The 27,011-nt window shown below is 39.8% G+C and overlaps 1 protein-coding gene across 3 annotated transcripts; it reads left to right on the top strand.

Moving 5' to 3' along the window:
• The first annotated feature begins 752 nt into the window (after positions 1–752).
• Positions 753–25,845, top strand: vwc2l (von Willebrand factor C domain containing 2 like). 3 transcript variants are annotated; one of them, XM_032529106.1, is made up of 5 exons: positions 753–1,447; positions 2,579–3,091; positions 9,838–9,936; positions 18,188–18,317; positions 23,348–25,845. In XM_032529106.1, the coding sequence occupies exons 2-5, from the start codon at positions 2,678–2,680 to the stop codon at positions 23,497–23,499; spliced, it is 795 nt and encodes a 264-aa protein (XP_032384997.1). In that variant the 5' UTR covers positions 753–1,447; positions 2,579–2,677; the 3' UTR covers positions 23,500–25,845. The 3 variants fall into 3 exon arrangements, with proteins under 3 accessions (XP_032384997.1, XP_032384996.1, XP_032384998.1); XM_032529105.1 differs by having other exon boundaries at positions 753–1,737; XM_032529107.1 differs by lacking the exon at positions 9,838–9,936 and having other exon boundaries at positions 780–1,737.
• Positions 25,846–27,011: the final 1,166 nt, after the last annotated feature.

Raw genomic sequence — 27,011 nt, 5'->3', positions numbered from 1 at the left:
GGGATGGTGGGTTTTAACTCAGGTCACGTAATTAATGACATGCCCCTTATGTTACATTATGTGTACATAAAGGAGATGATGCAACATACCTGTGGTGCAGGGATGTTCTGAATATCGATCCGTGGCTGTAATTGGATAGCCGTATAAATCTTTTTTAAGCTATTTAAGTCAAGTAGAAAATAGTGCTGTAAATACCCCAAATTCATGCCTCAACTTGGGAATGCATTTTTTAATTAGGCTGTTTCAGTTGGATTTGACCTTCCCTGGTGTGTCGAGTATGCACCAGATGTAATTGTTTTATTTGTAATATACCTGCTTTATAGAGGCAAGTTTCCGTGTGAGTTGCCCAGGGGATTGACAAGTATTTCAAGTAAAAGAGCTCCTATAGAGTATCAGGTTTTAGTCAGATAAAGGAGATGCAAGCAGATACCTCCGAACAAGACTGGCCATATGGTTAAGGTTAAGAACATGTGTATGGTTCCTCATGGGAATAACTAATTAAGTGTTGGGTCTCACTCGGTCATCTGTGCTTTGACTGAATGTAGTCAGGCAGTGGCCCCTATGGGCTACCATCTATAAAACAAAGCTGATGTTGCTGCTCTGCATAGCCATGCTGTATGTTTCTGAGATTGTAGTGGCGGACAGTCAGACTCGCCTTTCATGTTGCACGACAGAATACAAATGGGTTTCTGAATACTGTGCTGCAGATAATGAGTGACTCAGGGAAATATGCTGCAGGTCATGTGTGAAGACACTTTAGCATGCACAGGCGCACGTACGCAGACACACATGCACAGGTGCGCAATAACACAAACGTAAATACAGGCGCACCCGTTTACGGGCACAAAAATGCACATTTGACAGAACTATATGCAGCTGCTCCTTTAGGAACCTGTCCGACTACTGACCACTTTATTTGTCGTTTGACTTGATTTTAGCCTTTGACTCTTGCATGATCCGTTTGAGGAATGCAGTCGAAGTTGTCCTCGGAATGTGGGGTGTGAGCGTTTTTGTGTCTGTGGGTGGCGGAGGGGGACGGGGGGCGCTCTGCTCTGCTCTGCTCTGCTCGGTGCAGGACACAGGAGACCATCGCTCTCCAAGGTGCTGAAAGTCGGAGCGCTCCCTCAGTCTCGCCGTCTGACGATGAATGCGACCTCTGCCGAAAACCGAAAATCAAACAATGACTGGCTTCAATCCCGTTTGGTTGAATTTTTCATACTCTAACTTCTACCCATCTGGATTTTTATTTTTCATGCAACCGCTGGATGTATACACACATGCAACAAGACCGACTGCAGCTTCCTAACATTCACTTGCGTCGTTGGGAAATATTGAATTGATTTCCAAGGAACGCTACAGAGGATTTTTTTTCTACGTGTTTTTCTTGGTCTCTGTCTTTTTGTCCGATCCGCATGCCTCTGGACGTAAACTTGGTGTCTCAAAAAAGGTGAGTCCGACGAGGATAATCATGAAGCAGACCTACTTTTACGTGGATATCGTTTTCTTTCCACTGGAAAGAGGGAACCATATCTCCAAAACGCTGGTGTTTAGATGCTTTTAAACCCATCATCACGACCGGGAGGGAGGATTATAGTGTTTTGTGGAGTCTGGTGAATTTACCCTGTGGATAAAGTCAAGTTCCCCATAGGCTAGGCGACTATCTTTAATCTGCTCTAGCCCTCTATGTGTTGGGCTCTCTGGCTTCACACTAAGTGGATATCAAGCTATTTCAACGCGGTGAGTCTGCCCTATCGTGTAATATACATCCCTTTTGTCACTGGCATTTTCGATTGATCTGTAAAGACACGCAGCACTCACAAACCCCACGATTCCAAGCCGAGGGGAAATATTTATTTCCAGCTATGTATTGCTGAACGGAATGGATTCTGCTGTGGTTTTCCCCTTCCGAAGGAGTGATGCATTTTGGGTTAAATCATTGCGCATTTATGTTTCGGGAGAATTGCATGTTACATGGATGATTTAGTAAGAACGGGTAACTGTAAATCTAAAATCGGAGTAGTAATTTGTACAATCATTGGCGTCAAATGGAACAGACCAATAGCTACCTGTTGTCTCTGGTTTCTCTTAGAGTTTGAAATTGTGTTTTTTTTTTTATTGAATGTGGAGAACAACACTGTGAGGAGCCCAGTGCACTTACTTCAGATAGTGGATGGTTTAACCGTTTCCTCTGTTGTTGGATGACCCATTGCTGATTTTGCACGAAAAGAATAATTTAAACATGAACACCCCATCGCCACCACTATACCACCCCAGGAGCGCACATGCACGCTTCTCATGTCAACAAAGGGTTGTTGTTTTTCTTTCAGGAATGATGGCATTAGTCTGTTGAGTGAGCTGCATTGGAGAGTCCTATTTGTCTCGGGAGATAGAATAGTAGAGTAACTAACTTGAATGGTCCCTATAATGACAACTGTTTTTAGCGGTGCAAAATATACACAAGCCTAAGCAAAAAATGAAAGGATTTAGGATGTGAGGTTTACTGGTTTATGAGGACATTTAAGACAACAAGCAGTGGAATCATCATCCATCATATCATCTCTTATTTTTTCCACTGCAGCCCATTTCCTCGAGTGATGATGATGGTTATAATGAAGCACAGGACGGATCCAGAGAGGATACCGGGAGCCTAGGGATGACAGCCACACAATCTTGTTGAATGTGGATATCGATGCCGCGGCGAAGGATGGGCCCTCTCCTCTCGTCCGCCTTCGTCCTCCTGCTGGCCCTGGGCGCCGTGTCTCCGGCCTCGGTGGGTAACCCCGAGGATTACACCGCGGACGAGGCGGAACGGACCGCCAGTGAAAACATCGTCTTCGATGACTACCGGGGGAAAGGATGCGTGGATGACAGTGGCTTCGTCTACAGACTCGGGGAGCGCTTCTACCCGGGACACTCGAACTGTCCGTGCGTGTGCACGGAGGACGGGCCTGTGTGCGATCAGCCCGAGTGCCCCAAACTGCACCCCAAGTGCTCCAAAGTGGAGCACAATGGATGCTGCCCCGAGTGCAAGGAGGTTAAAAACTTTTGCGAATACCGGGGGAAAACGTATAAAATACTGGAAGAATTCAAGGTAAGATTTGAGTTGAGTTACAACAACCTCATTAAATTTCTTACACGTTAATATGGAAACAGTTGGTTCAGATGCTCATCTTACACAAACCTAAGTCATGGCAAAATGCTAGCACTTAGGCTGAATCCCATTTCTCCATCTTACCCCTACCCCTTAGCCCTTGGCCCTTGAAACCAAAGTGGTAAGGGCTAAGGGTGAAATTATACCCCAATGAAATGGGACACAACTTGGTTACATCACCATAAAGTATTGTTGATCACAAACGTCCAAGATGCCGTCCGCAAGTGTGTCTGTGTTAATTGCGTGGGTTTTAATAACGGTGTCATAAGCATTTATATATTTCCACATGTATATTTTATAGTATATTTTATAGTAGTTTATATTTTATGTTCACTTTGGTGGTGGTGGTGCAGATGTTCTTATTTGTGTAGTACTTAGGTCTGTTTGCAATACATGTGCATACACACAGGGTGTGTTGTATATCTGTTTTAGTTATCACCATTTAGAATGTCATTGATGTTCAGAAAAACATTTTTAAGAGAAATCTGTCTTTATTGCCCAATAAATTAAATATAACAGGCAAAATCATTAAATAAAATATATTATGTTACCGAACCATTATCAACTATTAGAACCATAACTTACATGTCACACACATAAAAATGCACTCAAATGTGTAAAACTAAACAAAGACACGCAAGACCAAAAACAAAGAAATAAACTACAGCTATTCTGATATTCCAAACCAGTCTGATGCCTGTTGGCCAGTACCCCCCCCCCCCACACACATTTCTTTCATCAGTGTCCCATATCATAACCAACAACAATACACAGGTGCATGAACAGGAATTAATTACAAATGATTGCAATAATACAATACCAATGCAATAATGAATGGGTACAACAAGAACACATGATTTAAGAAATCATTCTGCTCGTTTTCAGCCCGAAAGCTGCTGTGTGTCCTCCTGTGTCCCTGTGTGATACCGAACGGTATATGTAAAGCACATATCAATGTCTCCAAAGCAAGTAGTGTTGTGCACTGACATCAAACAAACTTCTCTGCTAATGGTTAAAACTGTAGACATGCATGAAGTCCATTCGAAGGCAGAGAAATGCTGGACTGTTGTGCAAATCATCAATGTAACGTAACGTTAGCAGTTAGCGATTAGCGTTAGCTTAGCAAGCTAGGAATTTTTTTAAAGTTTCAATTGAGAACATGGTTGCAAGTATATATTTGCAGGACTGTATAGACCATAAAACAAGACTGTGGTAATTTTTAAATCAATTATTTAAACCGAAAATACTTACATTTATGGGTCTCACTGGTCAAGCTGGCATCCATTGTTGTTTGTTGCCAAACATACCCTCGGTTTCAAGTAAGCTCACATCCTCACTCGGTTCAAAGGGCCATATACCCCTTAATCAACCCTCTTGTCTACCCCTAGGTCAAAATGAGTATTGGGGGGGCACTTACTCTCGCGTGAACGCGCAAAACCTAGGGGAAGGGGTAAGGGGTAGGGGTAAGATAGAGAAATGAGATTCAGCCTTAATAACATTTACAATCAACATTTCCAATATGATTCTACAATCCTAATTAATGGCATTGTGTCAACCAGTATAATTACAAAACAGATAATACTTACATTTTTTAATCTCTAAAGTGTCCATCTGTTGCTCACGAGTTGGTTTCAATCCTGCCAGGTTGTCAGTCACAGTCAAAGTCTGGATGCCACTTAAACAACCATCTTACATGTCTGTCTGAGTTGTTGTAACCCCTAACTAGACTTGCATATTTGCGTTGAGTGACATACAGCAAACATGAAACAAAATCTAATGTCATGATGGTGTCATTTTTGTAGCAGCCTTCACTATGACTCAATTGTGAAATAAAGCTCAAATTCACCTGTGGTGGTGGGCTGGTTGTTAGGGTTTGGGTTAGGCAGACTTCCAGTTAGTATATCGCTTTTTAGCAGACTGTAAAAGTGTCATAAAAAATGTGTTTATTGGACAAGGGCATAAAGATGGCTGCCTCCCAGAGTGATGTCATCCCCTCCCTGTACCATCAACTAAACATTTACCCAGCATTACTAAACTGACAGATGCTATAAGATAATTTTAATGCTTTGATTTGCGATTTGCAGACACAGAGTCATTGCTTTCATGATTCATTTTCCCTGTGTCTCCTGCAATGGGAGCACTGTTCCTACCCACCAGACCAGTGTCTCAGCGGTTGTTACAGAGCGTGACAGTACTGCCTGATTAGATATAACACTATTAGCATGACAACTAAGGTCTGTGTTTAAATTGTTGCTGCCCATGAGGAAACCCTATCAATCCAATTCCTCAAGTGATTGGGGCTGTAAGTAATACGTCCTAAACAAAGATAGAGCTCTATTGTTAATCAAGGCATTTGTTCCTGTCTGTGCAAAATATATCAGTAACCAGTTAGGATTAGTATGTCCATTGCGCCAATGGAAAACAAATTAATTTTTAATTTTTGGATCTGATTTGGATTAAGAATATTTAGTACTAAATTTGATGGTGGTGGAGAGCGTTGTCTAACACGTTGGTCCCAAATCTCCCATAGGTGTTCAATTGGGTTGTGATCTGGTGACTGCTAAGGCCACAGCATATGATTCACATCATTTTCATACTTATCAAACCATTCAGTGACTCCCAGTGCCTTATGAATGGGGGCATTGTCATCCTAGAAGAGAGCATTCCTATCAGGATAGAAATGTTATAAAGGTGATCACTTAGAGCAACCTTGTATTGATTTACAGTGACCCTTTCTTTCCAAGAGGACAAGTGGATTCAAACCATTCCAGCAAAATGTCATCACTGTAGGTGTCACGCATTCAGGCCTGTACGTTCTCTTGGTGTACACCACACATGCACTCGCCCCCGTTACCCAGTATGGTAAAGGACATCTCATCTGACCATATCACTTTTTTCCACATCTCTGTAGACCAATGCCTATGATTTTTGCACTACTAAATTCTCAAATGTGCATTCATCTTTTTAATCTTTTTAATTATGCACTGCAACCCTACTATAATAACCCTCTCTGAGTAATTGTTGAAGGACTATTTTTGCTAACACAGTCTGATCACGTTTTGCATTGACTTTCTCAGTCACGTTTTTCCTTACATATTGCACAAGCCTCACAGTCTTCAAATGTGCGATGTCAACCACAATGACCGACCCTATTATTGATGTCTTCCCCATAGCGCTAAATGCAGATGTGACTTTAGTCACTGCTCCTGTTGAAACACTAGCCAGTTGAGCAGTCTTTGAGATTGAAGCTTTTGCCATGCGTGCCCCAACAATAAACCGTCTTTCAAAGTCTTTTCCTCTTGCCATCCTGATACAAAATCAGACTCAGATTCTCTGCTAAGCATTTTCATACATGCAACAGATCATGATTAGATAACAATTGCTTAATTGTACGATATAGCGTGCCTGTGTTAAAGCAAATGCATTCGTTATGTTTATTTATTTAGGTTTTTTCCTTTAACATGTCCCCCATGTATTTTCACCTTGTGAAGTTGTTACGGTGAATGTGTTAACAAACAGTTACACATCAGACAGACACAGAGCAATGTTAGCATTCATGTGTCTAGCCACATGAGCCCCACCTGTCTCTTTTAGTTTTTGGTCTCTATCAACCCCTGGGGAAATGCCTAGGACTTTGTCTTTCTGCTATCTGGTGTTGCATAGGTACAATACACTCGCTGTAACAGAGCTTTTTTGACACAAACGTCTGATGCCGCTTGAGATGAGGTTGATGAGAGCATTGTCATTAAACCAAAACATGAAAGTTGCAGGCTGTAAAAGCAAAACCATAAGATGAAGATGCTAAAATACTTTGTAGACCTGAAGGGACCTGTCGATCTGTGATCATTCTCTATGATAATTTTCTGTGCACCTGAAACAACCCCTTTCACAATACATTTTACCCATTATCGAGTTGGAGTTCATGCCTGACGAGGTGTCCATTGTCAGTCGGGTTGCCTCACCTGGAGACCATTAACTACCTGATAATGGACGCCTTGGAGGGCATTAACCCGCTTATACCATGGTTAGTTGCTTGTTAAGGTTCTTATGCAACGGAAATGTTGTTCACTGCTCAAGTAAATAAGACAAATCATAGATATGACCTGGCAACCGGAAATATTTCCAGTCAGCTTACAGAATCCCAGCTATGAGCTGGAAAGTTAACAATATTCTAGCAAGATTCAAAGTCAATAACTTTGCGTATAGTTGACAAACAGTAGATATCATTAGACAGTATGACAAGCTAGCTGTCCAGCCATGTCATTGTCCCCAAATCAACATGTCTGGGGAGAAACATGTCCTTTCAGCCACAGCCTGAAGTAATGAGTTGAATTTATAGCGAATGGGTTGAGATGATCGCAGCGAGACAAAGTACCGTTTAGAGGTGCAGAGGAAGTTGCAGGTTGTGTGTAACAGTTGCCATCCCATCGTGTTGGAAAATAAATATCCACAGATGTTTTTCATTTCTTTTATTTAATTCAACTTATTCATTTAGAGTGGTGGGCAGTGAACAGATGGTAAACAGACACAAACTAAAGTTTTACAGGAACTAGTTAGTATATATTACATTTTAATGGACACCCTGCAGCCAATCAGAATCAAATGTTTACCTAGATCATGGTATAATGTAAAATAAATTGTTTAAATTGTTGTGCAAGTTTGAAGTTAGGGAAATATAATAATTATGGTTAAATAACAAACATGTAAAGGCTGACTACTTCTGGTATCAGGGGAAGATGAAGCTGGGCTTAAATCACTTGTGCAGAATAGTTGCATATGGACACCATGTGCTGCAAGTAGACAAACACAGTTTAACTATTTTTATTGTAAACTTCATTGCAGTTTAACGGCCATGCAAGGCTTCAGCAGAATGTTGTTTAATCTTTGGATGTTTGTTTCAGTTTACAAAATGACTTCAAGGCAAAGCAAAGAAACCTCTGCTGGGTCCATGTCTCTGAAACAAATTGCAGTAGGCAGGGGGGCTGCACATTGAGTTAAGCCAAAAACATGTAGAAAAACATCCTAATGAATTACTGCTACGCTTAATCTGTGGAAATGCGACGTTTTGAAAAATATGACAAAACCGAAAACCAAAAGGGAACAAAAAAAACATTGGCTTGGAGTTGTCCATTAGTTATTAACGGAACACCATTCTAGTTGCTTTTCATTTTCATGTACCTGGCTCTGCATTCAGTTGAATGAGCAGCTGAATAAGTGATTTCATTTTGGTTTTCCATTGTTAACCTGGAGTTTTATGCCATTGGGGCCATAATGCTTGTGCTGAAACTTTTATTTGAACTAGTTAATCAACATCCAATTGAATTAATAACAATTTAGAAATGCAATTAAATAAGAAAAGTTTGCTCTTATCATGATTATTATTATTAACTGCCTTTGGGCTTAGAATTTTTAATTGGACAAATAAAGCAATGTGAAGAGGGAAAACGGATGGGAAGTTAACAAATTGTTTACATACTTTACATAAAATGATTAGCTTTTTAATCAAAAAATAATAATCAATTTTGAAAATGAAAACCATTGTTGGCCCTGCATTATGCTTTGGCACATCAGCATGACAGTGACATAGTGTTGCTGTTAATAAGGGGTCTGTGAGATCAGCTCATGTTAAACCTACGGCTATGTTCTTAATCTGTACTGATTGGTGTGTGTGCACGTCAGACAGAATCAAGCTCAGTCCTGCGTTGGGATGCAAGCCCACAGGTTTTTAAGGACCGCTGTGAGAGCATAAGCCTGGCAGTTTAATGTGAGATCAAGTTCATCAATAGTGCAGCTCACCTGCATGCTAACCTTGACTGGTGGGTCCAGGGAAGGACATTAATTTGTACTTGGAGGATACAAAAAAAACATGAATTTGTTCATATTTATAATTTCTGTAAAAAATAGCATAATAGAAATAAAGAAAGAGAGGAAATCTGTGAGGATCCACCTCCCCTATCTGAGACCACACAAATAACTCCAATGTCTTTGTCCTCATCCTGTGTGCAGGTTGGGTCTCTTCCGTGAGCACATGAAAGCTTTGGAACCCTGCAGTGTTCAATGAAATCAAAGGCCCCTGTATACAGACCCCTGTTTAGAGACGCCGACAGGTTAACCTTTGCTGTGGGCCTCATTGGCATTTCCTTTGCAGTGCTCGTGCTACATTGCACAGACGTTTGCATTTATATTCAGTAGCAGATGACAGAGAAGAAATGCAAAGATACAGCATCTCAGAATGATAACAAGAGAGATGAGGTCAGTTTAGAACGTCTGGGATGCTCAGATGTTTAGGTTTGCATGAAGAATGAATGTGGCTATACATAGTTTGGCATTAACTAACACTTTTCCATCATGCAATAGGTCAGCCGTTAAGTCCCACATAAGTAGAGTATGTAGTCGTTGACATGCAAGTGGTATTGGGCATTCATTCAACACAAAGCATTGTTGATCGTCATTTGTTAAATCCAATGCTGGTACAACTCATGCATCAGCAACCTGACAGATAAGTTTAAAGTAAATATTCGAGTAACAACTAGCCACTTAAGTATCTACTTTTACCAACATAGTAAATAATACAATGTAGATTTATATAGGTCTAGATTTACTGCCAGTGGGTATATTTTCTAGTCTTTGTTTTGTTGCCCTGTGAGAGAGTATGCCACTCAAACAAGTAGGTATTTCACCTACAGGGTTCCCCATCAGATGAGGAAGGGACCAGTCCGCCCAGCATGGCTGATGGAATCTCTCTGGCCCCAGCGCAGCTGCAATCAAGAACCAGGAGATATAGGGTGAGTTCAGATCCCAGATCATCAGGCTAGGGCTGGGATGTGAACTCAAATGTAAACAATCCCGTCCGTGCATCCTGCGATCCCCCTAGGGAAGGGATGCAGAGTTGAAAAGGGGGGGAGAGGGCTCCAACATTTTCAGTGACAGTGGTACACACAGTAGATTTCAGCCATCGCACTCAAATAATTTCTCATTTAGAGGCAAGTATAACTGCACTAATATTACTGTTTCTGTTTTTCATGACTTTTATTTGTTTTCTCAATACATAAAAAAGTATTTGCAGAACTCGATGTACTGTAATTTTAGAAATGTCCCGGACATGTGCGGACAATTACAACAGTGAATTTAAAACAGCATGAACACACCCGGAGGTGCCTACACATCACACACCACAGTAATTAGCGAGTATGCTTTTCAGCACTGACATCTATAAGACAAAACAGCCATAAAAGCTTTAAAAATGATTGTTCAAATGGGTTTTCCTATCCAATTTGCCAGAGGCAACAAGGGCCCTAATTAGAAAAACATATTAAGTGAAAACAATTAGGCCACAAAGAATTATCAAACAAGTTTTTCTGGTTTGAACTTCCTTGTACTTAAAGCTGTCCTGCCACACAAAACCAATATTACTTGCATTTTCTTTTTAAATATTGTAGGTCCATATTTGTTAGTGTTATGTTGTGAATGTGAAAATGAACTGCTACCTCCTCTGTCAGCTCTAGCCACTGAAAATAAATAAGCAGAGAAATGAATTACAATAGCAAGTCAGTATGATGTCATGTTGCCTGAGCTCATTATTATTCATGAGCTCGCCCAGTTGCGCTGGATAAAGAATACTGATAGCCAGGCTCTTATTAGCCAGCTGTTAGCCAATCAGAGTCAAGCAGCTTAGCTTGTTGAATATTAAAGAGAACTGGCACAAATCGAGTCTTCTTGCAGCTTTCTGTACCATGCTAGAATGTCTTGAAACAAGGTAACCAAGGCCTTTTTTTCACAAAAAATGTTACATAGTCCATGGTACAACTTCTGACATTACCACAAAGTAATGAAATGTATGTTGCAGGGCACCTTTAAAGTACCCCTGTTCAAGTATCAAGTGTGTTTCTAGCATTCAACTCCACTCATCCACCAGTCCTCATCTCTCTCTCTCTCTCTCTCTCTGTATTCCCTGACCACCAGTGAAATATTGTTTTAACTTGGACAACAGCAGCATGCAAATTGACTGTCAACATATTCCCATCACTCCAATTAACCGCATGGGTAAGAATCCTGTGACCCTGTTGTCCAGCCTCAAAGTATTTTAGAGTACTATTTGCCCCGCTGAAGGTTATTTGACTATTCATTGCTTCCCTGCCCTGTCTCCATTTGTCTAAGAGTGGGAATGAAAAGCATGACAGCCGATTCACTCAAATACCCAGCCAATAATACAGGGACAACAGAAGATTTTTCTTCAGTAAAACATTTGGCAACACATCAACAACTTTGGTGCTGGCACCCCGTTTACCTTTGTGAGTTTGGGCTAAGGCATGACTGATCCTCTTCACGGTAGACCTCACACAAAAGAATGCACTAAAAGCACCAGGCGCAATACTGAATACATTGAAGGAATCTGCGATGTGTTCTTAAAATGGAGAAATTCCAACGTGCACAAAATGAAAAAAAAGTGATTGCAGCAATGCAATACAACACAATATAATCACTATGGATACACTTCTATACATTTGGCCAAAGGTTCTCATACACATCACACCTTATATCCTATTTATGTCCTTAATAGAGATCATCAAGGAATACAAATATCGCAGTGTTTCAGTGTTGTCTGTCCCAATCAGGAATTAATATATTTGTTTAATTTTTGTTTTGTAGGTGGGTTAAAGTGTAACTCTTGCCAAAATGCAACCTAGGGTCTATCTGTGAATGTACCCATGTAAAAATGTAGTTTAAAAGCATAATTAGGACGGAAGCGCCCCTTTTAAGATTGACCGTATTTTTGTTTTCAAATGTCCTTTTGAATGGGAGAGCTAGGGGCACTACTAGCCCACTAGCATCAAAATCAACATTTTTAAAACACTAAGAAGGCTCGACACAACATGAACCTTTGCTTGAAGTATCCCATAGCAGTGCCCCTAGCACTCCCATTCAAAAGGCCATTTGACCGAGAAACAATAATACGGTCAATCTTAAAGGGTGCTTCCATCCTAATTATGCTTTTGAAAGTTTGACTCGGGTACATTCACAAAAAGACCCTAGGTTGCATTTTGGTGAGACATGCATATGATGATATATACAGTATATATACAGTACATACTGTGTATATATATATATATATATATATATATATATATATATATATATATATATATACAGAATGTATAAATAAATAAATATATATATATATATACAAGGCATGTTACCAACTGTAATACAACATGGATGTACCTGTGAGATCATGACACACTTTTGGATGAGAACGTCAAGAAGCCAGCTGTCAGTCCGACAACAATAAAAATGAAAGTGAGCCATCAACAATAAAGCTAAATCTTAGTCTTGTTGTTTCTGGCTCACATTCATTACCACAGTATATTGATTGCATCGCCTCAAACCACATAAATAATATATGTTAATTCTTGTGTTGAGTTTAATTCCAATGTATCTCTACAATTTACCAGCAGCCACTATTTAAGACAATGCCTTTGCTTAGAAAATAAATGAAAGGTATAGCAGATTTAGTCATGCATCACTAATGTGTACTTTAAGGACTATATGATGTTTAATTGTCTTCTTCTCTATCCTCTAAAGATAGTAACATGATTATGGGGGGGGGGAAAGGGAAACTGTATCTGTGCCAGATGGAGACTCTAAAACTGTGTCTAATTGTTCCCATTGTTATGTTTTAGAGTTATTTCCTTGCAGAATGTTTGGCAGACGATCAAATAGAATAGAAATTGGTGTAAGTTGGATGCTTACCATCCACTTAACTAACTATCCTGCTCCTACAGTAAATTAAGGATTGTGGTGTGCTTTTACTTAAAATTAGATACTTGAAACTAAAATGTAATCCACCATCCACTGCTAAGTAAAGGCTCTGTTGAGGAGAGGAATGTTATGCGTTAGCCTGTTGCTTTTATTACCAAAAGTAGTAATAACTATTAGATGCATGTTGTTGTTTTGACCCTGTTCGTAGCTGCTTTTGTATAAAGGTCATGTTTCTATGGATACAGTAGTAGCAGTCTTATCCTGGCATTGATCATATTCAGGATATGTAACATGAGTTATTCATATATCTAGTTCAACAATATACAGGTTTCTGGATTTCTGTGTCAATGCAGATCAGACTCTTCCACATCTAGCCCTTCTCATTTCTGTCTCGATTGAAGTCTTTCAGTATTTAACAATGAGCCCATTTTTGTTACTTGCTGCTGCATTCTGGTTTCAGTTTATCCATCTTATCAGCAATATAAAAGAATGAGAGTGACTAAACAGTGTACCCTCTGCATTAGAGTTTCAGACATAGGTCAGATGTGACCATTAAACCCCACATAGTTCCTACAGCACCCCATCTTCTTGCATTCTCCATATGGGATGGTAATAAACTAACGTTTGGTTAAGCACGTCAATCAAAGGTCTGAGTTTCATCGACTAATAAATAAAGCTGAGGACATGTTTTTGTACATGCAGACTGTAAGATGAATAGGGTGTTTACATGCCACAGTATCTCAGTTTTTAATCGCAGTACTCCAGCTAGCGTATTGGCCTTTTTTAAAAAAAATCCAAGTTTCTGAAACCAGGATATGGTGTTTACATGCATAACCATATAACCCAGATTCTACAAAAACATAAAAGAAGTGCTAGTGTGCATGTAAACACACTTAGTAGGCGTGAACCTCCATTTAAAGACTGGGATAAACAGACAGTATGAAGCTCATGATTGCAGACTGCTGTTGCTTCAATTTCCTGACGAGACAGATTCATTATTACCTAACATAATCTTGACTGATCCAGGGTTTCTGCTGCTGGCAGTGTCAATTTAAAGAAATAATCTGGCTTTTTGAAGAAGGGTTGTATGAGATACTTATTGATAGTCAGTGTATAACTTACAGTAGATGATGGTTAGCATACTGCCAGTTTGGAGAAGCAGACAAGTACAGACATAGAAGCTGCTGTGGACGGGGACAGCAGCAAAACATACTTTAGTTTAGCCCCCTGAAAAAATGTATAACAGTCAGTGTATGCTATATTTACTATATTTATACTGCTTTACCTTGCCATCAGACTGCCCTTTCCTTTGGCACTACATTTTCTCAACGTTTTCATGTGCACTGTATTATGTTGCTAGTTGCTGTTTGGGTCAGACTCACTCCAGTTAATGGATTAAACAAAAAATAAAAAAGAGTGATCATGACAGTGAGCATGAAATGTCATTTACTGTGAAGACAAGAGGATACCTTTATGAACCAAAGTATAAAGAAATATAATTTGCAGAAAGAGGGGAAATATCTGTGGAAACTGGAGGAAAGGTGCTGAAGGGTTAAGCTGTGAAAATATTCTAAATACAGCATACGCTTAAACTGAAATGGATTTTTTTAGGTGGGCCTTTTAAGTTGGCTAAAATACATTTTGCTGCTGACCCTGTCCACAGCAGTGCATTGCTTAGCTTCAGTGTCCGCTGCCGGTTTCTCCAAACTGCCAACGTGCTAACTGTCATCTAATGTAAGTAATACACTGACTATTGATAAGTACCTCTGACAACCCTACTTCAAAAAAAAACAACTATCCCTTTAAAGTAAGGTGTAATTGATTTTATATGTTGCCCTAGGTTAAGGTACCTCATCTTCACTCAACCCAGAGAGCTAATGGACAACAACAACGCTGAGTGAGCTTTATATATTCAATTACTGGTGCCAGGGTGAAGCCAGATATTCCTGCTGGAGAAACACGTAGAATCCGAAACCTGAAATTCAACGATGACATCTTGAAACAAGCTTGGATGTGTCAGACAGACCTATATCTTGACTGCTGACCCTGAATCCCACCTTGCCAGCCCCGCAGATTAAGTCTGTCAGGTTGGGAAAATATGTCTTCCATATGTATGACACATCTTGCCTTGTAATTGGTACATTTCTGTATGAGCGCTCAAACTGACAGAGGGGAAGATAACTGTATGGATGTTTAACTCTCCAAAAGATAAATATTCTTGCTGTGGTTTATTTACATTAGGGCACTGGTGTCAACTACTTGTGTTGGTAAAATATGAGAAGAATTTCTAACAGGAATTTCTAATGAGAGGAGTTATAGATGTTCAGGTTCCATCTATTTCTTAAAAGCTTTTACTATTTCAGTGCAGCTACACTAGGAAAGGAAAGGTGTGTTTTACCTTAAGGTGAGGCAGCTCTAAAATATGCAACAGGCACAATGAATGAGCAGATTAAATCTAACGTCATTAAGTTTGAATCTTCTAAATGAACACACCAACTTATTGAGACTTTAGCTTATTCACCGTGCCCCCCGGAGTTACATAAATCCATCCATACCCTTCTCATCTTTGTGCATGTCGTAACTCTGTCTGATGCCCCCACCACTAGCCTAGCTCAGCACAGATCCAGCAACATTTTCTTATTTACATGTTGTGATTTGTATAGTCACAGCGTGTACAAATAACAAGGTCACATGAGACACAGCCATCTTCTAACCATATACTGTATATACTGGGAACTATTCTCAGAAGCCGAAGCACAGCTACTTTTGCTACTTGGGCGGAGTGATTTGCTCGCAGCACATGAGAAGCCCCTTGGTGAAGAGCAGAGAGTTTGCTCAGAATTGGAGTAATAATCACTCCGCCGAAGTAGCAGTGCTTCGCCTTCTGAGAATAGTTCCCAGTATGTATACGGTTAGAAGATGCATGGGTTTCTGACCTTGTTATTTGTACACGCTGTAACTATACAAATCACAACATGTAAATAAGGAAAATGTTGGCGGTATTTTGTCAATATTGGGAGCAGTAGGCTAGATGGAGCTGGTTACTTCCGGGATCTGTGCTGAGCTAGGCAAGCGCAGGGTGCGCCAGACAGAGTTACAACACGCACGGAGATGAGAAGGGTATGCATGGATTTATGGAAGTGTATGGAAGAATGTAACACTTGAGAAAGTTGTATACATTTTCTACCACAAGAAAGGTAAGATAACTGATAGGACGTGAAACAGTCTTAGGTTCATGTCTGAATTATCTCTACTCTGATCCTTGGAGACCTCATTCTACCTATAGATTTAACTTAAGGAAGAATGGCTGCAATCAGAGAATGGGTTATGCATTTGTATTCCTTTCTCCTGCCCCCCTTCCCCCCTTTTCATCTTTTAATGTTGCTCATATTCAATTTGTAGCTGCAGTGCATCCAGACTGCCATAAATTCCAATAAAAATACAAGTCTGGCCACTTCCCACTATGTGCCACTTAATGCATCCTGGCAAAATTGGCTGTTAAAAGTCATATTAAAGCATCCAGTATTACCACAGCCCTTTCACTTAACTAGAACCGCAGAACTGTTGTTTTTTTTTGCTACAATTCAATCATAGTAGATGGAAATATAGCAAACTGTCTAGAACTAATGAAGTTTGCAATAGTTGATGGCATAAAACATTAATTTCTGGGCGGCCTCTAGCTTACCCAGTAAGAGCGTGCGCCCCATGTGGGCTGAGTCCTGCAGCCGCCCAGGTTCAAACCCGACCTGCGGCCCTTTGCTGTGTGTCACCCCCATCTCTCTACCCCAAAAAAGCCCCAAAAATTTCAAAGCACAACATCCAGCATTTAAAGGAATAATACAAATAATAACATTTTGGGAAAAAGATTCTCTTGACTGTGCAGTAAATATGTAACTGGTTAGCTTAGCTTATCAAAAACTGGAAACAAGGGAGAAACAGTTCGCCTGGCTGTGTCCCAAGGTAACAAAATCTGCCTACCAGTACCGTCAAAGCTCACTTATGCACACATTATATCTTGTTTGTTTAATCCGAACAAAAACCAAACTGTAAAAAAACGCATTTTGCTATTTTATGGTGGGCTATGTGCCAGGCTATTTCTCTGTTGGTACTAATAACTTCCTGGAGCCTCTACTGTTTACAGTAATAAGAAAGCTTTATAAATGCTGGTAGATCTTTTGACAGAGCCAAGCTAGCTGTTTCCGCCCAGTCTTTATGCTAAGCTAACTGTATTTACCATACAGACTTGAACATGGTAATAATCTCCTCATTTAACCGTCAGCAAGAAAGTAAATAAGCATTTCCCAAAATGTCAAACTATTCCTTTAAAAATGTCTACAGTACATACCAATGTTATATACCCAACAGTAAACCACAGTCACCTCAATGTCATTCAAGACTCAACATTTGCTCACAAAGCATTAGCAAAGTTTTGTATATAAATTGATACGCATTAAAATATTGACGGCAGCAATTTTGGAAAATTGTGGACTGAAATGGATAGCCCAGTTAGCCTCATCTGAACCAACAATTGCTGAATTTCAATGGCTGCTCTGCACCTACTTAACGAACAAAGTCTAGATTTTATCAAATGTGAACAGCACAAAGGATTAACACATATGACACATTTGTAACCTCTAAGCGTAGTACGGAGAGCGGGTAGAGCAGACCCAGAGCAGAGATGCCCTAAAAAGACTGTTTTTCTATGAAGAGCAGACAGAAAATCTAATATGATGAACAGTTGACCTTTTGTGATTTGGAAACAGTTTTGTATTTTTCCACTCCATGTAATTGCATTACAGTTCATTTTCCGGTCAAGAGACTTTGTAAAGGTAGAGTCAAGTCAGAGGCAGCAGCTCAGAGAGCTGCATAGCTCTGATTTACATGTTGCAGAGGTGGTCAGATAAGCCTCTGAACTGTTTCCCGAGGCAAGTCGCTGCAGAATGCAGCAAAATACTAAACATCATGAACACTACTTTAGATACTCCCTTATTAGTTATTTCTAAGGATTTTTTTAAGTCCGCTATGGTCTCTCTTAAGATGCAAGAAGCCTAATAAAATTGGCCTTGTGAATAATGTATTACCTTTTTTCTTTGTTTATGAAGACAGTATGAAGTGCATAACAATAACATTTTTAATTGGGAAATAAGAGCACAGGAGCATGTTGACTAGTAGTAATCATGTAAGCACACACACACACACACACACACACACACATGGATAGAGGTGAAACGTACTGATTCATCTAATCCAGATTTCTCTTGCCCCCTCTGCCCACAGCCGTCACCCTGTGAATGGTGCCGTTGCGAACCAAATAATGAGGTGCACTGTGTGGTGTCCGACTGCGCAGTCCCAGAGTGTGTCAACCCTGTGTACGAGCCGGAGCAATGCTGCCCCATCTGTAAAAACGGTAAACACACATCTCCTTTGGAATTCAACACACACTCGTCAGAAGTCATTACATTTTCATTAAACCAATGGCGGAAAGTGTATCTGTGGTATCGCCATTTGATGGCCGTGCCTTTAGAGGATGAGGATGTAATTGATGTTTTATGAATTAAAATTATTACCTTGGGCCTGTTGGACACTAATGAGCAGTACTGGTTTTAATTATAAATGACACACTAAGCAGAGTAAACATTAGCCCGTTGATTAAAGGCATGGTAGGAGGGACTAATGGGTCCTCTGAGAGCCTTTTATCTCCCAGCGCCCTGACGCCCTTGTCACATGCAGCCAATCCCTAAATTAGAATCATAGGATTCCAATGGTTTATTGGCTATTTACAAGGCAAGGTGGGAGACTATCCTCTGCCAGCACCAATCCTGAGGGACAGATGCAGCTTAATGACTAGAGTACAACTGTTCGTCTGCAATGTGATCCAGGCTGAAAAGCTCTATAAGCTATGTAAGCTCTAATAGTTTTGTTTTGTAATTTTCCACAGCTCAAATGTAAGCTTCAGATCTTTTGAGAAATGAAAGAGCCAACAAAGAAAGTTTGTCTGAACTCAGTAAAAAACAGATAAACTAGATGTACCCACATGATTATTGCATTCCGCCTTCTCATTATGTGAAGTGTCACGCCAAGAATATAGAATTTGTTCATGAGTATTCTTGCTATAAGCCAAAAGAAATAATAAGAATTATTTTTTCTTTAAAGCAGCGGTTGACATATACATGTTAAGAGAACAATTTCGCTTGAGGCAGATACTAAATGGCTATTTCACCACAACTACCCACATTTTCTATTCACGCTTTCTCTCATTTCCTCTTTATCCCTCTTGCTTGCTTTCTTTTATTTCAACACACACACACACACACACACACACACACACACACACACTAACAAGGCTGCAAAAGCTGCTAGGAGAGAGCTAATCCAGGCTGACAGGACACAGTGACACCCTTGGCATTTCAGGGTAGGCCTGCCGTTTCTAGACTCCCCAAGGGTGCCTGGTCAGGCTCTGGCAGCCAGTTAAATCTCTATGGGAGCTAAGGGCTGTGGGGAGAGGACAATGAAGAATGCTGTTTAGCTCTCATTTTTGGCCAAGGGACAGGTGGCTGTGGAAAGAAGACATCCACTTATGTGCTACAGTTAGACATGCAATCACTGGAAGACAATCCCACATTTGTCTTATACTTTACCTGCTGCAAGTGTTTGGGTGTGAAATGAGTACAACCCTTTCAAAATGTCAACGTGTTTTCTCACAAAGGAACGATTATAAGACGCATCAGTTTATAGTTTAGTGATTGTGGTGGCTCCTGCTTGACGCCGTGCCAACTAAAATCACTTAACAGTTTGCTACAGGTTTAGTTTTTTAGTGTAAGTTTTTTCCCATTTATCAAGACTTAGCCATGCATTAAGCTAAATGCTAACATTAGCCTGCCCTTCCTAATAGGTTCAAATGATGATGGTAACATGTTGATGTCAAGCAGGTATGATGTGAACCATGTTTATTTTCTTGGTTTAGCATGTTAGCATGCTAACATTTGCTAATTAGCACTAAAAACAAATTGGGTCATCCCTGTTATGCAGCAACATTTCAATCCCCATGAATAACTTCCTCATAGGCTCTTAGAAATATGATAATAAATGGTTTAACTTATAGATTAAAGTTGTCTTTATTACATAACCAGAGTAATATAAATTAAAAATATGTATAATTGTATTATATTTATGTAATATCCAATTTTACAAAAACTGTTTGTTTTTTTACTTTACTTTTTGACTTATTGTTTGGCACATGTGCTCGGGCTCCTGAAGGTCCACCCTGTTGAATTTTGAAGAAGTTCCAGTACAGGTGAATGGCTGAAACCCACTCATTCTGAGATAGTTACAGCTTTTGTTTAAATCATAAAACCAATCAGAATTGTCAAGGGCTGGCCAATTGCTGAGGGATAAAATGTTATTGAGGCGTCGCACACCATTAATTAGCACCCATTAATTATTAATTTGGTGATTTGGCAAATTAAAATATGTCTTGATACTTAAAAAAGGCAAAATGTGGTTCATTAGTGAACATTTTTAAACAAGATTAAAGACCATAATTTAATATAAGGCAGGTCCTAACTACATTTCAACATCTAAAACCTTTCCAACTGTGGTGACAACCTTGGCGTGCAGATGGATTTTTGACCAGCATATCGATGCTTCTGGTTGAGTTTTTTTCAAAGCTTCCTATTATTAGGATGTTGCTTTTTAGCTCATCCACTTCTTGGTGTTACACCCTGAAACCAGCAACAGTGAGCAGAAGGCAGCACAATGGAACCGTCAGCCAGTGGGAGTGCTTATCTCAGAGAACCACGTTCATTGAGTCTGACTGATTTATCAGTAATCGTTATCATGAATTATATACTGTAAATGTATCAAGGGATGAATGTAATTATATAATTCTTATTAAGAAAATGAGTAGTGTGAAAATGGCCAGCGTTTCCTCACCATGATAGGATTAAACCATAGATCTACTTATCTGTCTGAAGAGTCATTGTGGGTTTTTAACAGACATATCATACAGCAGCAGTGCCATGGAGCTGGCTATAATTAGGGAACATATTCAGACTGACAGATATTATTCGGACAAGCTGCAGTTTTTTGTGAATTAGGGGTTTTTGGCAGGTGAGTTTGTATGGAAGCATTTCTTACCTCTAGGCAAGGGCTATAATCGTATTTGAGCCAAATAGATGGTGGTGAACCCTAAAATGCATTCAGTCCTTAAGCTGCAGTCAGGGAAAGTATGATATGCTGAGACAGTTTTGACACAGGACAAACATTTGACTTCACTACATTTTATTGGCAATGTATCAATCAAGTTTGGACAGGTGACAGTGTGTCCTTCGAACGGTGACAGGTAGTCCACATTGAAACTGTGTCCTTGTGGCTCCAACTGGCTATAAACAATCAAACTTGGCAGCCAGCACCAGTCACCCTCTCTTCCCTCGTCAACCTCTACTGAATTTGTCCTGTAACCTGTGCCTGCTGTCCAGAGGCAAATCAATGAGAGTTAAGACTTGGCAAGCATTCTCAATGTCTTGTCTAAGCTCAGATCAAAGGGTTTTTATTAGGTCCGAATAGAGCATGGGAGCCATGTATGCTGAGGCAAAGAATGGTGATACGAGGTGGTGATACCATTTTATGGGTTACGGAAATTCTCATGCTTCTTAAACTCAATAAACTATAAAAGAAAACGTTGTATGAGCTGGAAAAAGCATTGTCCCTAACTTAAAAATGCTATTTTGCTGAGCTCAAGTGTTCACATGCTACAAACAGACGATTGCTGTAGATTAAAATTACCCAATTCTATATAAAGGAGTAACAATTAGCACAAACATAAATATCTACAGCAGTAAAATGCAGCAGACATTTTATGCAACAGTTTAATCCAAAAACATCATATATAAATTAGTAAAACACAGAGGGATCAATTTACTGCAGTGTGAGTACTTTTAATTTTAATTTAATTGACGTACATTTTGCAGATAATACTTGCATTCTTTTACCTTGATAATGAATTTGAATGTTTCCTCCACTGTCTTTAGGCTATTAAAACACTTTGGTAAAAATCATGATCTTACTTACATATTAAGTCAGCGTGACCCGTCTCATGTTTTGAGTCAGTGTAACTTGATGATGATCTGTACCCAACCATAATTGTGTGCTTTGAGCTACCTAAACATTATCACACAAAAAAACTAATAAGCCTTTGTCACAGTGGATATTCTGACTAATATGAAAGGCACAGGTGTTACTATTTTGGCTCTGTCCCAGTACGACATGACAGTGTGACAGTAAGCCAGCATGCACAATACCAGGACCCTGAAATCAAAGCAGCTAAATGAAATACAGTCATCATTTATTTTAATAATCACACCTGTGCCTTTCCTACTGTGACACGTCAAAAAGGCCTATGCTGTTCCCAAATTGAGTAATTGTGCAGATTTGCATGTATCTGGCCTGTAACAGTAAGTTGTCCATAAAAGTAAGCCGTGAAAGCTACTGTGTCGTCAAGAGTTACGAGACATATGAGTTTTTTATGACTACTCGTACAGTCTTGAATCAAGCAGGTTTTTACAGAGCTAAATACTGAGAGCAAACCAAAGTCACCGTCACACTAATTGAGCTGCTGATTGATTCATCTAAATGATTAAAACCAGGAATAATTCCTGGCACCTTCTGGTTCTGCTGTCTCAAGAAGTAGAGCAAGTATACACCCCTCTGCACCCCCACCGAGGCAGGGAGAAACAATGTAGATATAATTATGTCATACTGCATTCCCAGGTAACAACGTTTCAGCTTCCTTGAGTACAGATCCTAAAATGTACCAAGGCTGTTTCTCTCTCTGAGATTATCAAATACATGGGTATGAGGCGTTCCAGTGGTGCACAAACACTTTTTAGATTTAAAGAAATATTTTCAACAAAAAAGAGTTCCCACAGGTAAATCCCACAGTGTTTTGAGGACAAATCAGACGTCAAAATTAATCCGAGTTCTTTATTGTTTAAATTAGTTTGTAAGGAATTGCGAAGGCGTTCTGTGGTCTTTTGGAGTTCTGTGGTCTTTTTCATACAGACTGAAGTGATTAACACCATCCTCCCTACTGCCTCTCAAAGCAGCTTTCTCTCTGTCTCTCTCTCTGTACTCCAGCCTCTCTGTACTGCCAAGCCAGCGCCTGGCAGGCTTCTCTGCTCGCAGCGCATTAGGATGCAAAGCGCTCCATGTCGAGGGAGAAGGGGAGACTAACAAAAGCGCTTTAGTGTTGCAAAAACAAGCCCATCGGTGCATGCCTGTGAAAAGATCTGTACGTCTGCTCTGACTCCTCTAACTCCCTGCAGCTCTCTGCATCACTCGCCGTCCCTCCGAAAAGAGAAGCCCTCAGGAGAGCCACATCCATTTCTTGTCGTTCTCATTCCTTCTTTCCTGTCTTTTCTCTCCCTTCCCATGCGGCAGGTCCAAATTGCTTTGCTGGAACAACGATCATCCCAGCCGGAATTGAAGTAAAGGTGGACGACTGCACCATCTGTCGCTGCCACAACGGAGACTGGTGGAAGCCGGCACAGTGCTTGCGGCGGGAGTGCCTCAACGGCCAGACATTGTCATAGAGAGACTCCACCGGGGATGGTGGAAAAGCTCAGGCAAGGCCCTGCCTAATGCACCATTTTGTATGATTGACAGGGCAGGAGCACAATTCCTAAGCAACCTGAGACAGCATAGCATCGAAGAGATGCTCTCACAAGCATCACACAAACACAAATGTAGCTATTGAGAAGAAGACCGAACTTGTCTCAAGGCTGTTTCCGTCCTCCAGTTTTAATTGTCCAATATATTTTCAGAAGTTGACTTGCTTGACCCGCTGCTCTCACACAAAAGGTTTCTAAGCTCCATGAACTATTTCCTAACCGTTAGCAATGTTGAAATGCTGTATGTATGTAAAGTTGATTTCTGTATGTACGCCATTTGCTTGTTGTACTTGTCTGTCACAATCACGCAGGTGTTGTAATATTATAACATCGGGAAAAACAAACCGTAAGCACACTTAACGTTGCTTTTTTTTGCCATACGAGAATTGACATTGGTGAAAGCACTGCAAAGGCGTGCTTAAGTTTCACGACTTCACTCTAAGAGCTTGTTTACAAGATGCACATCACACATAAATGTTTGTGTCTTCGTAAGACTTTTCATCACTATGGCAGGAACTCACCTCTAACACTTAGATGATGCTACTGTCAATTTTATAAACTGCTATGAAACCCCAAACGCTGATTTCATTGATCAACATACCATTGGTTTTAAATCAATCAATTAGGAAAGGTGGTAGTGAGCAACTATGAGAAGGGGTAGATGTAAACTTCTGCAACTCTGCATCAAAACAACTTTGGGCAGCCTCTAACGGCTTAAATGTCGTTTTTGTTTTCTCTCAGAGGTCAAAATCCTCCAAAATTCCCGCTAACTAACTGCTTGAACTTGTTATCAATGCAATTAGCAAGCCAAGAGCAGCCTGTTTTAATTTCCTTAAATCAAGGAGTATTCTGTGATAGATCATGCAGCTGGGTGCTTGGTGCTGCCGCAGCCAGCATGCTCGGCACACTCCACAAGAATCAGCAGACAAAAGGAGGGAATCTGCATTTGTCTAAATGCTTTTAAGCAGCATTCACGTGCACATTGTCCGTGTGAGAATACATCAGCACGCCATTCATCCACAATCTCATAGCCACAATAGTGTTGATCTCCAGCCAGTGAAGCACTTAAGCATATAAGGCTTGTTAAGATACAAAGCTGTTACATTATCCCACTGCTATAGATTGTGTAATAGATTTCCAGCTTCTCCCCTTCCCAATGTTAGAATAGCTCTTCCCTTCAAATGCTGTGTGGCTATATGGCCAGACCTGTAACATAGAAAGACGCTAACGTATTGCCTTGATATTTTCCCAGACCTGAGTGGTCCTCAATGCGTCCAGTCTAGAAGAAAAAGCATCCAACCAGGGCCCAAAAGACGGTATTTTCGAGATGATAAATAGTAGTAATTAATTCAAAAGGTGAATTCCAGTAAGCTCATGCCATTTATCACAAGTTTTTTTTCCATTTCCAGAAAATCAGTTCCCCTTAACCTTTTAGACCCTATTCCTGGGTGGTGATGGATGGGCTGCTTAATAGCGGCTCCCAGCGCTCTGTAATGAGACAGAAATGAACATTGGTAAAAAGACCAATGACTAAAGATGTATATTACTTTAAAAAGCACTAAAACTCATTTTTGGAAAAATTTCAGTCTGTATTGATATTCATATTGTAAAGCTGCAGCAAACGGTTTGCTGGATGAAACACAGAACTGAAAGAGTGTGGGTGGAGTTCAATCCTAGGTGCAACAATGGAGCTCGGGTCATTTTTATCATTAAGCTACAGTGATTTAGTGTCTCTCAATGTGAAAAGACAGTCGTCTTCTATCTGGCTTGAAGTCTGCACACATAAAACAAAACGGACATCTACGGTTTATCAATCATAGCCTCAGTGCTGCAGATATTTTAGGATTAATAAAAGAGCTTCAGTCATCTTAATTACTTTAGATGCCAAATAATTACTCAGCGTGCACATGTATCCAAAAATATATTGGAATTACTTTACTGGGTAGCAAAGACTGAAGTGAGTGTGCCAGGGCTCAGAGGCATTGCTGCCACCACCGATGCCTTATTGCTACTGTTCCAGATAAGATTCACAAAGCATGGCCTTTGGCTTCATACAGTAAATGAACAGCCCGGACTGCTTTAAGTGCTCCTTTGTTTGCACTCCTCAGTGCAATGGTTTAACGTTATGTATTACCCAAAGCTCGTTATTGTTTTACCCTTTGACATTCCTGTAAAAGCCAGCAGGGAGGATTACAAGGGCAAGGACACACCCCGCTAAATTTAAAGCAAAAAAAAAAAAAATACAAAATTTTAATTCACAATGGGTTTCTTAAATAGTTTTTGGATTTGATAAAGTAAAAAAAAATTGGGGGCAGATAGAAGATCCCGGGCTCTTGACCCAAAAGAAAATGACTTTGCAAAAAATTTTAAAGAGTTTGATTTTTTCGGCCTATTTCCTTCCATGCTTCGGAGGTCTTTCATTAAAAGCTCTCATTGACCCCTAAAAAGGGATGATTTAGGTTGACTTTGGTTTAAAACCAAAGGGGTTGTTTCCGAGGTGTGTCTTTTTTAAAAAGAATAGGCTGCTTTCAAAATCAATAAAAAAAATTTTTAGAAAAGCCTGGGTCTGGAAAACCCGGGGGGGAATTACTTTTCCCCTTGAAAAATTTTTAAAAGCTGCAGAGTTTCAAGGACGGCCAGCGCTATAAAAGTCTTTTTTCCCAAGAAATTTGAGTCTTAATGTGGGCTGAAATGTCTATTCAAATTCCCCCAGCTGTTTTTTTTTCCCAAACCCGAGGCTTGTAATTTGGCCCATTTTGAAAAGGTAGCTTTGTCTTTCATGAAAACCCCGATTTACTGTCGGAAACCATGAAATTTTTTTTTTTGCCTTTACTTTTTTCAGGCCAAAAGTTCAAAAAAGTGTGCTGAAACCAACAAAAGGTTTTTCTGGAATACAAAGAGAAAACACGTTATTTAAAATATTGTATTTTTTTAGGGCACCAAGGTTTTTTCAGAGGACCATTTTCATTTTTAAAAAATTTTGAATTTAATTTAAAATTTAGAGCCCTTTTTGTGTATAGACCAAAACAGCTCGCACGGGTTCAGCCTAGTTTAAAAGAAATATGGTCCAATTTTTTAAATTAAAAAACCCTTGGGTTTTCCCATTTTGGTTTTCTATTAAATATCTTCAAACGTTTTGGGTATTCTGAAAAAAATGGAGTAAAAAAAAAAAAATAAAATGAGAATTGTATTTTTTTATTGGAAAAAAAGTATTTTTTTTAAATAGACTTGAAAAATTATTGGCAAAAGGATGAATTTCTTTTTTTTTGGGTTGTTTTGTTTCTGACAAAAGATCCTTAAGGTTCTAAAACAGCATTAACACAAAGAAAAATTAATTCTGCCAAAACCCAGCTTTTTTGCCCCGAACGCGTGATGGGGATGCCGGGGGAACCCTTTGTTTTACCCTTTTTTCTTGCAAAAACTAAAGGTATCTT

This window comes from Etheostoma spectabile, chromosome 11 (assembly GCF_008692095.1).
Source record: "Etheostoma spectabile isolate EspeVRDwgs_2016 chromosome 11, UIUC_Espe_1.0, whole genome shotgun sequence".
Taxonomy (NCBI): Eukaryota; Metazoa; Chordata; class Actinopteri; order Perciformes; family Percidae; genus Etheostoma; species Etheostoma spectabile.
This window is presented reverse-complemented; position numbering and strand designations above follow the sequence as displayed.